Here is a 13711-nt window from a genome sequence, read left to right as displayed (position 1 = left end):
GTATGATTGTTTCACGATCGGGAGTGATGAGGACTTGCAGGTCATATTTCATTGTCGCCGGCAGTTTCCCGAAGTGAGGACACCAGAGCTGTTGGCAAAGTTGGTTGATGTGGTATACAGCTCGGGTGGTTCGAACTGGAATACCAACACTTTAGTCACGGTTGCCGGTTCTAGCTCCAAACCTGCCGTTGCTTCTTCCTCCGTCCCTGCGTACGAGCCACTCGTCCAGCCTGTCGCCTCCCCTTCATTCGCTGTTGATCTCAATGGCAGTGTTGGCGACGAGGTTGGAACAGAAGAATTTATGCCGACCTCGGGTGTACTATAGGGCATCCATATAAACTGAAAAAAGCATCTCAAATACGTTAGGAGATAAACTTAGCTTTAACTAAATGTACGTTAACTATACAAAGGAGGTTTGCATACTCAAAAATCGCATAGTAAAACCGCATACAAAAAATCACTAGCATAAACCAAGTGCAACTCCACTTACAAAAACCACCAGCCAAAACCACCCAACTTAACAGCTACCAATACCACCAACGTAAACCGCTAATATAAACCGTCAACAAAATCGCATACAAAATCACTAGAAAAAACCGCAGGCAATACCACTAATCCAAACCACTAACATAAACCGCCAATAAAACCGCATGCAAAACCCATTCAATACACTGCCAATAAAATCGCTTGCAAAACCTCTTAAATAAAGCACTTGCAATACCACTTTCGTAAACCACTAATAAAAACCACTAAACATATACCACTATCAAAAACCACTAACCTCGTTGTTGATCACCCCGGCGATATGAGCGACTCCATCCAAATGATACAGCCTTCCCGGATCGTCCCCCATCGCCTCAATATGCCGCTCAAGTCTTTCTCGTACAGATTGTGGGTCGTTTTCTCTGGAATTTGGTGGGGTATGAGGATGGAAAAATAATTCAAATGAGCTTAGTTCGAACTCCTTATATAGGCAAGTCACAAGTAATTCGAATCAACTTATTTCGAATTACCAAAGTCTCCAAACATTAGTAATTCGAATCAATATGATTCGAACTCCATCCGTATCACCTTCCCCTACTAATTCGAATTGATTCAATTCGAATTACACTTTGCTAATTCGATTCATGTTGTTTCGAATTACGTTGGAACTTGATTAGCCATAAGTCGAAACATGTTCATTCGAATTACTAAGGAATGTAATTCGAATCTTATTGATTCTTATTGATTCGAATTATATGAATATATCAATTGGTTGATTGATGAATCGAATTTTCTTTTGGCTGATTCATGTAAATTCAATAAACCAATGGCTTATTTTCGTGTTTTACCCTTTAAATAATTACTTAAACATAAAATTTTAAACGATTTATTTAATTTATTTTGATACACGATATTGAGCGCTAAATTCTAATTTTTTAGATTAAATTCTTTTACTTTTATTTATCAAATTATTTAAATTTCAAACTCTAAGTACATGCAATGATTATATTATGTTTATTAAACAAATTTTTTTTAAATTAAAAATCTTCAAATAAATAAAAGTAGTAATTATTGGAAAGTATTAACCTATCTTTTTTTAATAATTATATTTAAGTATTAATTTTTTTACTTTTAGTAATTATATTTAAGTATTAATTATTGGAAAGTATTGACCTATTTAAGGATTAGATATATTAATTTTTTAAAAGATTAAAAAATAATTTCTACAATATTTCTAAATTAATAATCCAATCATTAATTTATTTAAAAAATATTTAATTAACAAAAACAATATTTTAGAAAAACTAAAATTTTAGACAAAAAATTACCATGCAAAAAATTATATAAACATTTTTTTCAACACTAAAAGTTTTAACATCTTGAAACAAAATATTTTTTAGTTACAAAAAATTCTTAAATTTTGTGACAAACAAATAATTTGTTAAAAAAATATTAAATTTTGCGATAAATTAATTTTTTGTTATAAAATAATTGAAAATTTTAAAACAAATGGACATTTTGTTACAAAATATTTTGAACTTTTACAGTAACTTAATTTTTTATTATAAAACATTATAAATGTTTGCAACAAAATACCATTTCATTACACAAACCGACACAATTTGTAACAAAAAAAACTATATCATTACAAAATATTAAAATATTTTGTAACAAATTATCGTATTGTTACAAAACATTATTATATTGTAATAATAACTAATTTTTGTTATAAAAAATAATAATTTGCAATAATTTAAAAATTTGATACAAAATTTTTATTATAAATATTTTATTTTCTTGTAGTGTGTAACCGTGTAAACATGTATACTACACTAGCATTAATTAGATTGCTACTTAAATCGTTATATGAAAAAAAATTTTCAAACTATCTTTTATTTGGATAATTTGAAGTGTATTTAGTTTGTAGTTTAATTTTCTATAGTTTTATTTTATAAATTAAAAAAAACAGATAATAAAAAAATTCTTCTTGTTTTAGCTTTTTTTTTCTACAAAATTTTGATAATAAAAATACTAAAAATAAAAATACAAACCATTTATATTTTTAATTGTTTTGGAGAAAGAAACGTTATCTATAATACAATTCTCAAATTCACCGGTAAATATATATAGTTTAGAATTTTTTTTAACTAACTTAGGTTAATCTAGTAGTTAATTTACTAATCCATTTAAATAAATATTAGAAATTTGAATCTCGTCTTTTGCATGTAATAACTCACATTTAATGACGAACTCTTAAATAGAGCTCAAATTCGTAACGAATTAGTTTTTAATTTGTCAAAATAAGAGATACATACTATTAAAAACCAAAAAATAAAAATAATTCTTTTCCTTATATCAACTTAATAGAACAATCATTTTTAACCTTTTAAAAGTACAACAACAGTAATTGAGAGAAAGAAAAAGCAAAATCCATATTATAATTGTCCTAGAAAAAAAATTATTGGACAACTTTAATTAGTTTTCCAACTATATATATAACATTGATCTTTATGGAAAATAAGATCTTTCCTTAAGTTTTTGATATAATTTATTGTTAACCTTTCATTTGTTTGATTTATATTAACCTCATAATTCGTCTAAATATCATTAAGCGATCAGATAAGTTAAATATATTATCTTTATAGAGATATTTAGAGTGTGTGTGTGTTTTTAATTTTTTTTCTTTTTATATTTTAAAATATGTATATATATATATTTATTCATTTAATTATTAGGATAATAAATTAAGATTTTCGATCATTACTCATTTTTCAATAAAAAAGGTTGATCAAGTTAAACATTACTAAGTTATAGTATAGAAGAACGTAATTTGCCTAACTTTCTTTAAAGTTCTAAAATATGTTATGATTTTTTTTTCTAAAATCAAATGTAAAATAAAAGTTCGAGACATGCGTTTGATTAAAAAATGGAACCATGTTGGAGCGTTTGATATGTGAAATTATAATATGAAGACTTGCTCCATTGTATGATTTGAGTGGTATTAATCACATATTCTTTACAACAATTCATTCAAATTATTGTCCTATCATAATCATCATAATAATAAGAGTAAAAATCTTTTTCTTTAACTATTTATTCGATGGATGATAAACCACTATTTTATGGTTTATCTTGTGCTCAATTGAGTGGATTTTATCAATCTTTCATACACTTATTCATACTAATTGCACGAGTTTATGTTTTCCTTCCAGATTTTGTGCTATGATTGAAAACATGCTTCTTTGGCCTTATATTTGCTAATATTAATCCTCTCTTATTACCATTAGATGCCGTGATATGTGTGTTAAGTGATTTCAGGGATTACAGGGCATGAATGGCTCAAAAGATGGAAAGGAAGCATGCAAAAGTGGAAGGAATACAAGAAGTTGAAGAAATTGCTAAGCTGTCCAGCCTGATCTCTTCGCACTCAAACGGCCATAACTTGAGCTACAGAGGTCCAAATGAGATGGTTCCAAGTTGCGTTGGAAAGCTAACATCCGGGGCTTCACAACGATATATAATTTTCCATAGCTGCCCCAAAGTTAGGCGACACGAACGCGTGGATGACGCGCCCGTGTCGCATCTGCAAAATCTCAATCCACGCAAACGCGTGGATGACGCCTCCGCGTCACTTTGTCGCGACCTGTACGAACTAGATTTCACAATCAGCGATTTCTGGGCTGTTTCTGACCCACTTCTCGGCTCAGAAAACACATAGTAGAGACTATAAAGTGGGGGAATCCATTAATTCATCATGATACATTCATAATACACGCTTTTCATAGTTTAGATGTAGTTTTTAGAGAGAGAGGTTTTCTCCTCTCTCTTAGGTTTTAGGATTAGGATCTCCTTTAGTCATTAGGATTGTTTCTTCGTACCAGGTTCAATAATTTATGTTTCTCTTCTATTTTTGTTCACTCTGAAGCTTTTATTTGTACTTGATTTATGTTGTCCAATTGGCTTATGAACTTTTCCATGTTAGAATTGACATCTCCATTCAATTTAATTTGAGGTATTCCGGTTATTTATTATTTTAATTTAGCTTTCTATATTCTTGATTTTGGTTGATTAATTGGTAACTCTTGAGTTGTCAAACTCAGCAGTGGTTGAAATTGGCAGATTCTAATTGATCTAGATCGCTCTAAAGCTAGTCCTCCCATAGGGATTGACTAGGACTTGAGGATCAAATTAATTAGTCCACTTGACCTTCCTATGTTTAATAAAGGATAACTAAGTGGGATTAAAATCTAATTTTCATCACACCTGATAAGGATAACTAAAATATGAATTCCAATTCTCATACCTTGCCAAGAGTTTTATTAATTATTAATTTATTTTTCTTGTCAATTAAATTACTTGTTCAACCCTTTTCAAAACCCAAAATACTATTTTCCATAACCAATAATAAAACACACCTCCCTGCAATTCCTTGAGAAGACGACCCGAGGTTTGAATACTTCGGTTAATTATTTTTATTGGGTTTGTTACTTGTGACAACCAAATGTTTGTACGAAGGGATTTTCTGTTGGTTTAGAATCTATACTTACAATGCGACTATATTTTTATAAAATTCTTTACTAGCAAAAATCCTAACGTCATAATGGCGCCGTTGTCGGGGAATTGCAAACGTGTGCCTTATTATTGGTTATTGTAAATATTTTTCTTTTACTTGTTTATTTGTTTTTTTTCTCTTCCCCCTTTATTTCTGATAACTACTATGAATTCTCACCCCTCTCGCTTTGATTTTGGTTCTAATTTTGTTGAAAGGAATGGAAGTTATAACAGGACTATTCATCACGGTCAAAGCAATCAAAGATGGATGGAGTCAAGAGGATATGATCAACCCTTTAGGCAACAACACCTTCCTAGATATCACAGACAATGACCGTTCTACAATGCATGCCAAACTAATAGATATGGTGGACCCCCTTGTAGCTATCAACAAGCCCCACCCTATGCTCAGAGACCATCCTCTCAACATAACTTCGAACCACCACACTCACAAGCTTCTTTTTGCCATTCGCCACCATATGATCCTTATCAGCCCCAACGCCAATCCAATTACTCCCAAGAACCACCACTCCCCTATGCACCATGTCCATATCCATCAAGCCAAGAATCACAGGTTCACATCGAAGAATCAATAAACCAATTTAATGCAACCCTTCATCAACTGGAGCAAGCAATAAATCAATTATCTTCCAGATGTTCGGACACTCAAGGAACTCTTATGGCTTCATGTGGAGAATCTAATGAAGAACGTAGCGTGAAGAAGACACTAGAAGCTCCAGTGGACAGCATAGAGCATAACTTCATACTGGAACAAGTAGAGGACGCTGTCATTGTAGAAGAAGAAGAGTTGGTTGAAGATTTAGGAGATGCTGAACCTCCGCAGGAATCCAGAGTTGTGGAGAATTCCGTCGAAGACGTTATAATTGATGCTAAGGAGGATAGTGCACAACCCCCAAAGCAGGCATCCTATGAAGAATTGGATGGAATAACCCAAGACGCATGTTTTCTTGATAATGACGATCACAAGTCAAGTTCTCTTAGCAATGAACTTGCATCTGCAAGTGAATTCTTTGAGACTGAAGAATCTTCCCCAAGTGAATACGAAGATGATGCAGAGGTCGACTTTTCTCAACCTCCAAATTATGACTCCAGTGACGAGGAAGATATCGAAGACTTTGATCAAGACATGGTTGAATTTGAAGAAGTTTGCAAGGAAGTGGAGGAATTCACTGAAGACCACAAGGGAGTGAAGCTTGCAGAACCACTGGAAACACTGATCCCAAGGCCATTACCACCCAACACAAACTTCAAGTGGGTACAATCCTTGACCTTTATCTTCAATTTTCCACTTGAATATGGTTTACTTAAAACAGATGGCCAGCTTAGAGCTCTTTGCGGCTTTAAGAGGAAAAAGGGAAATGACTTGCACTCAGAGCTGGTATGCAAAATTCAATGAGGCTTCACACTTTAATTTAAGGTGCAAAGATTGGTGTCAAGCTCAATTGAAAGGATCTCAGAAGCTGTTTGGTCACTGCAGTGAGAATTCAGATTACTTATCACCCAACTAGAAAAATACAGATCAAGACAAAGATGGGTGTAAAAGTAGAATTTGGGATATTCTACCATTCAACACTCCAGGAGCCTGCAAGCCTGTTTGAACTCACCTAAGGGCTTTACGTACTTTGTTTGGGACCCCGGAGGATGTTGGCATTCCAAACACTGGTGGAGATTTCTGGATGAATTTAAGCATAAGCCACCATAACAGGAAGCTCACTAATGTCCAACTTAAGGACTTTAACTAAAAGTGCTAGGTGGGAGACAACCCACCATGGTATGATCGTTTCTTTTTCAACTTTTATTTCGTACTGTTTAATCTTATGTTATATTGAACCTGGATGTTATTCGTAAGCACTTGCATTAGCATTACATACTGCATAACTACATACTTGCATAAAAAAACCTCTTTTGCACGCGACGCGACAGCGTCGCTAACGCGCCCGCGTCGCAGGTGCATTAGGGAGAAAAGAAAAGTGAACAGAGAGTCACGCGAGAGCGTGGTTGGAGGTGTGCCTTTAGCACAGATTGATCCATGCGACCGCGTCGCTGACGCGTCCGCATCATGTGGGAAAAATGCCTCCCCACGCGTCCGCGTCACCCACGCGACCGCGTGGCCCTGTAAATCGACGTAAAAAGGGCGTATGGCTGAAAGTTGAGCTGGAACGTGGCTAGATTCGTACTAGAAGCACAAGCCCTACCATGCAAACGCGTGCCCCACGCGTCTGCGCCGTTTTTCAGAAAAAGGCCAACCACACGATCGCGTCCCCTATGCGACCGCGTCACCCAAATTTTTGGCAAAATGCATTTAAAACAGAGAGTTGCGCGGTTGTGAGGCTGCACTCGCGCCACTAGCACAAATCGAGTCACGCGTCCGCGTGCCACACGCGTTCGCGTCACTTCCTCGAAGTGCTATCCACGCGACCGCGTGACCCACTCGTCCGCGTCCCTTGCGCCGCACAGCCTATCCATCCCAGCGCCAACTATCTTATCTTTTCTTAATCTTTTTCTTTCCCCTTTCTTAATTCTTTCTTCTTCCTTCTTTATTTTCTTCTATTCTCTCTATTCTTCATCTTATTCATTCTTTTTCTTCTTCTCTCTTTACTCTCTTCTTTCTCTTCTTCTCCCTTTCTTTTCTATATTTGCTGTTTTACATTGGTGTTACAATCTTTTTACTCATCTGTTGCATATCTCCTGCATTATTTTAGGTGCTTCTTAACTTGTTTGCTATTTAGTTGACATGCCATGTGCTTCTATTGTTTTCTCACTTGCATGTTGTAGCTACCATGTACTTGAGACCCTTATTATTTGGCATTAACACCCATATTCTATTTGTTTTCTATCTTTATTTTTGGGTTACTTTTCTTCTTTCCCCTCTTCTTTCAGGATGGCCACCACGAAGGGAGAGGAAAAGCTTCTTACTAGGGAGACAAACAAGTTCATTTGCTCAATCCTTGGAGAAAAGCATCAGTTGAAGCAACCCGTCTACCTGCACAATCTTAGCATGCACCGAGAACGGTACAATCTTTAAGTATGGGAAGGTCGATACCGATCTCCGTGGGTTAGTCACTTTCTTCTCAACACCAATTTTTGTTTGTTCATTGCTACATTTGCATATTTGATTGCATGTTTGTTTGATTTTATGTATTTAGTTACTACTTGGTTGAAGTAACATTTTCTTTTTCAAGAAATTTTTATAGTATTTCACTAATTCAAATCAAAACTTTTTTGTTAAACTTGTCTGAAGAAATATCATATTGGAACAAGGTTTAGAGCTCGAACACACAAAACCAGAGAGATTTTGAGCCTACTTGATTGGTTGCATTTTACCAACCAATATTTTATTTTTTGTGTGTGTGTTTTCTCTCTAAAATTGTGATCTTTGTCTTGCTTAATTCTATATTTCCACTGTTTGATGTATGCATGCACTTATATGATTGAGGCCTTGTTTCACTAAGCTTACATACCCATATGGCCTTACCCTTCCATTATCCCTTGCAAACTAATTTGAGCCTATTTTACCCATTTGTTCTTTACTTTAGCTCATTACTAACTCTAAGCGGAAAACAATAATGTCCTTAATTTGAATCCTTGGTTGGCTTAGACTAGTAAAAGTGCTCATGATTTAAGTGTGGGGAAGTTGGGTTTGAAAATATTTGGTTTGAGTAATTGGGTGTTGTATATTTTTGTGAAAATGTGCAAAATAATAGTTGAACACATATTATTGTATTCAATACTTTTTTCATACGCATTGAGAAAAACAAGAGAAAAGAAAAAATATAATAATAAAAAAAAGAGAAAAGAAAAAAGAGCAAATAATAAAAGGGGACAAAATGCCCCAAAGTAAATGGCAATAGCAATGCATATGTACTGTACTCAAAACTTAGAATGCATAAATATATAGTAAACACAGTTAATGGGTAGTTATTGATTTTATATTACATGGATTGTCCTAAGTTAGGTGGAAAGTTTATGTTAATTAAGGATTCAGATTTTAGTCTACTTGGCCAAACACAATCCTACCTTGACCTTAATCCCATTACAACCCTTAAAAGACCTATTGATTTGTGTATTGGTGCATTAAATTTTTGTTGGTTGTTAGATGAAGAGCAAGCTATAGAAAGCAAGATTAGTAGAGAATTGAGAGAATTGACCCTAGACACTTGAGAGTTAGAATGATATACACTACCAGTAAGGGTTCAGTGCTTAATTCTATGTTCTCTGCTTTCATGAGCTATCTTCTTCTTGCAAGTTATTTGTATTGTATTTAGTGATTTGAATTAGTGAAATCCATTTCATATTTGTTCTTGAAAATTTTATTTACTTTTTCACCAAGTAGGTAGAATCATCTTTGCATGTACTTGCATTCATATAGATAGGTTGCATTTCATACATTCTATCATTCCTCTTCACTCCTTTATAGCTTTTCTTGAGCTTAGCATGAGGACATGCTAATGTTTAAGTGTGGGGAGGTTGATAAACCACTATTTTATGGTTTATCTTGTGCTCAATTGAGTGGATTTTATCAATCTTTCATACACTTATTCATACTAATTGCATGAGTTTATGTTTTCCTTCCAAATTTTGTGCTATGATTGAAAACATGCTTCTTTGACCTTATATTTGCTAATATTAATCCTCTCTTATTACTATTAGATGCCGTGATATGTGTGTTAAGTGATTTCAGGGATTACAGGGCATGAATGGCTCAAAGGATGGAAAGGAAGCATGCAAAAGTGGAAGGAATACAAGAAGTTTAAGAAATTGCTAAGCTGTCTAACCTGACCTCTTTGCACTCAAACGGCCATAACTTGAGCTACAGAGGTCCAAATGAGATGGTTTCAGTTGCGTTGGAAAGCTAACATCTGGGGCTTCGCAACAATATATAATTTTCTATAGCTGCCCCAAAGTTAGGCGACACGAACGCGTGGATGACACGCCCACATCACATCTGCAAAATCTCAATCCACGCAAACGCGTGGATGACGCCTCCGCGTCACTTTGCCGCGACCTGTACGAACCAGATTTCACAATCAGCAATTTTTGGGCTATTTCTGCCCCACTTCTCGGCCTAGAAAACATAGAATAGAGGCTATAAAGTGGGGGAATCCATTCATTCATCATGATACATTCATAATACACGTTTTTCATAGTTTAGATGTAGTTTTTAGAGAGAGATGTTCTCTCCTCTTTCTTAGGTTTTAGGATTAGGATCTCCTTTAGTCATTAGAATTGTTTCTTCGTACCAGGTTCAATAATTTATGTTTCTCTTCTATTTTTGTTCACTCTGAAGCTTTTATTTGTACTTGATTTATGTTGCCCAATTGGCTTATGAACTTTTCCATATTAGAATTGACATCTCCATTCAATTTAATTTGAGGTATTCCAGTTATTTATGATTTTAATTTAGCTTTCTATATTCTTGGTTTTGGTTGATTAATTGGTAACTCTTGAGTTGTCAAACTCAGCAGTGGTTGAAATTGGCAGATTCTAATTGATCTAGATCGCTCTAAAGCTAGTCCTCCCACAGGGATTGACTAGGACTTGAGGATCAAACTAATTAGTCCACTTGACCTTCCTTTGTTTAATAAAGGATAACTAAGTGGGATTAAAATCCAATTTTCATCACACCTGATAAGGATAACTAGGATAGGAATTCTAATTCTCATACCTTGCCAAGAGTTTTATTAATTATTAATTTATTTTTCTTGTCAATTAAATTACTTGTTCAACCCTTTTCAAAACCCAAAACACTATTTTTCATAACCAATAATAAAACACACCTCCCTGTAATTCCTTGAGAAGACGACCCGAGGTTTGAATACTTCGGTTAATTATTTTTATTGGGTTTGTTACTTGTGACAACCAAATGTTTGTATGAAGGGATTTTCTGTTGGTTTAGAATCTATACTTACAACGCGACTATATTTTTATAAAATTCTTTACTAGCAAAAATCCTAACGTCAATGGACATTGTGCTTCCTAACAATTGTTAAAACACAAATCGGTCTTCATCTACTTTTGTATTTGTTCAATTCAACCCCTAGAACCCATTAACAACAAATTAACGCTAACGTGTCAGGTAACGTCTCTTTTGTAATAGGGACAAATCGCCCCCAAACTGTTTAATCATCTTCCTCCTTCGAAACTTTTTCTTCTTCCTCTCCTCACTCTTCTCCACCGCCACCGCACTCACACTCCTCCCTCTCCCTCCGATCCTCCCTCTTCACCACCGTCACTGCACTCACAATCATCATCGTCATTAATAATATCAGCACCACCATTTATGCATGATAATTAATGAAAATTTTATATTTTCTTAAACTCTCTCTCCTTCCTCTTCTCCCTTTTCTCTCACTATGCATTTTTTTTACTTTCTCATTTCTCTTCATCACTCACCACTACTACCATCGTCACAATAACATCATGAGTTTCATTTATTTTAACAGTCAAACTTTACTTTTTTTAATCTTTATTTTTCTGGTAATTTTTCCGAAAAACAAATGGATTTTTTCCTCCAAGCGACGAGGGTATTTCTTTAGTGTGATTATGTTTTTGGTTTTTGAATTTTTGGATTTTGATGATAATATTATTGATGACGATAATTATTGTGATGAGGATGAGGAGAAATGAATACGGTTTTGATGGTGATTACGGTGGTGATGATTTTGATGATGATTTCGGAGAGGAGGTGAGGTGGATTGGGAGTATTGGAGGTTAGGGTTTTGGAGTTGAGAGAGATAATGGAGAAGAGGGAGAAGATGAGAGAGAGAGAGTTTTGGAGGGAGAGGGAGGAGGCGGTGGCAGAGAGGGAGCGGGTGAAGCCGATGAGGAAGATGGTTGAGAGGCTCAGGGGGCGATTTGTCCCTATTACAAAGAAGACAAGGCCACGTAGACGCAGTTACCTGACATGTCAGTGTTGACTTGCTGTCAACCGGTCTCAGGGGGTGGATTGAGCAAATATGAAAGTGGATGAGGACTGATTTGTGATTTTATAATCGTTAGGGGAAGCAATGTCCATCGAGTAAATGGTTAAGGATCGAAAAAGGCATTTACTCTAATAATAATAATAATAATTGATATGTAACGGCTATACCTCGGCCAGCACAACAAGCGAACACTTCGGAATAAAACAGGAATGAATATCAACAAGCCCATCAAATCTGGACGAGCTATGAACAAGCTCGGAGTGTAACTGATATTTTGAAGGTTAACCATTTGAGATAACTTCGGAACACACGGAGAATCCCGAGATACGCTATAACTGAATATACCAAAGATGTCTATATAAACACATATCCAACCTCGGAGTAGATAGGTCACAGAGCTCACTCTAAGTTATTTTCTCTTATTCTCTTATAAACTTGCTTTCTTACTTGAGCGTCGGAGTGCTTTTTGCAGGTGCTCCCACCGCGGTGTTTCTCTTCAGTCGACGTATAACTCTCCCCTCTGAGCAACATTGCAAGCAAAAAGAGTTGATATACCTCGGCTACATACGGATGGAACATTTGGCGCCCACCGTGGGGCTCGGAATTAATCTATCCCCACCGTTACTCCTACACTGCCTTTTTCTCTTTTCTTTTGCGCAGGGATTTCGACCTTCCAGACATGGCTGAGAATGGAGCTCAACAACTCAACCAAGACGAGCTTCTAGCCCAGATGGCCGAGCTTCAAGCAGAAGTTTGAAGGCTTTCCGAGCTTTCCACACAGAATAACACAGGAAAGCGCAAGGAAAGTAGCTCTAAGAGCTTAGCCCTGGAAAACTCGGACCCGTTAAGTATCACCCCGCCAAAAGAAAAGATGACTCTAGACAACCCCTTCTCCGAGGAAATTACAAACTTCAAGATGTCGAAGAATTTTGTGTTGCCCAACTCTCTGGAGCCTTATAAGGGGATTGGTGACCCCCAAGCTCACATTAAAAAATTCCAATCTATGATGTTCTTTAATGGCACTAATAATGAACCTATACTTTGTCGTTCTTTTCCCACTTACCTTGATGGTGCTGCTTTACTTTGGTTCTCTAAATTATCTGCAGGATCAATTTCATCCTTTGAAGATCTGGCAAGGTATTTTATAGACTACTTTGCCGCCTCAAGGATATACGTTCATAGATCAGATTACCTCGGGACAATTAAGCAAGGGCAACACGAAAGCCTCAAATATTATTTAACCCGATTTGCCGAGGTCACCATGGACTTGGACCCCAAAGTCCACCTGCACGCGCTTAAAACTGGCCTCAGACCTGGAAAATTCAGAGAAACAATTGCAATTACCAAACCCAAGTCGCTCGAGGAATTCCGAGAAAGGGCTGCAGGCCAGATGGAGATCGAGGAATTACAAGAAGCCCAAAAAGTGGACAAACAGCCGACGAGAAGAGAAGAAGAGAAGACATTCAAACCGCCGAGCAAGAAAGAACAAAAGAAGCCTTTCAAGCTCACACCAAAATTCGATACCTACACCAGGTTCAATACAAGAAGGGAAAACATAATCAAGGAGATCCTCAACGCAAAAATAGTCAAACCTCCAGCTAGAGCAGGAAACTATCAAGATCAACGATTTGTTGACAGAAGCAAGCACTGTACTTTCCACCAAAAGTATGGACATACAACGGACAAATGCGTAATAGCCAAAGACCTGTTGGAAAAGTTAGTTTGGCAGGGGC

General features: G+C 35.9%; 1 protein-coding gene across 1 annotated transcript in view; it reads left to right on the top strand.

Moving 5' to 3' along the window:
* The first annotated feature begins 12849 nt into the window (after positions 1-12849).
* The window catches only part of LOC107485361 (uncharacterized), a 2279-nt gene continuing 1417 nt past the window's right edge, over positions 12850-13711 (top strand). Inside the window, exon 1 of the mRNA XM_016105888.1 lies at positions 12850-13694. Within this exon, the coding sequence (XP_015961374.1) occupies positions 12850-13694 (845 nt within the window). The remainder of the gene's footprint in view (positions 13695-13711) is intronic.

The sequence above is a fragment of the Arachis duranensis genome, chromosome 4 (assembly GCF_000817695.3).
Source record: "Arachis duranensis cultivar V14167 chromosome 4, aradu.V14167.gnm2.J7QH, whole genome shotgun sequence".
Classification (NCBI taxonomy): Eukaryota; Viridiplantae; Streptophyta; class Magnoliopsida; order Fabales; family Fabaceae; genus Arachis; species Arachis duranensis.
The sequence above is the reverse complement of the archived record's forward strand: the minus strand, read 5'-3'. Positions and strand labels throughout refer to the sequence as shown.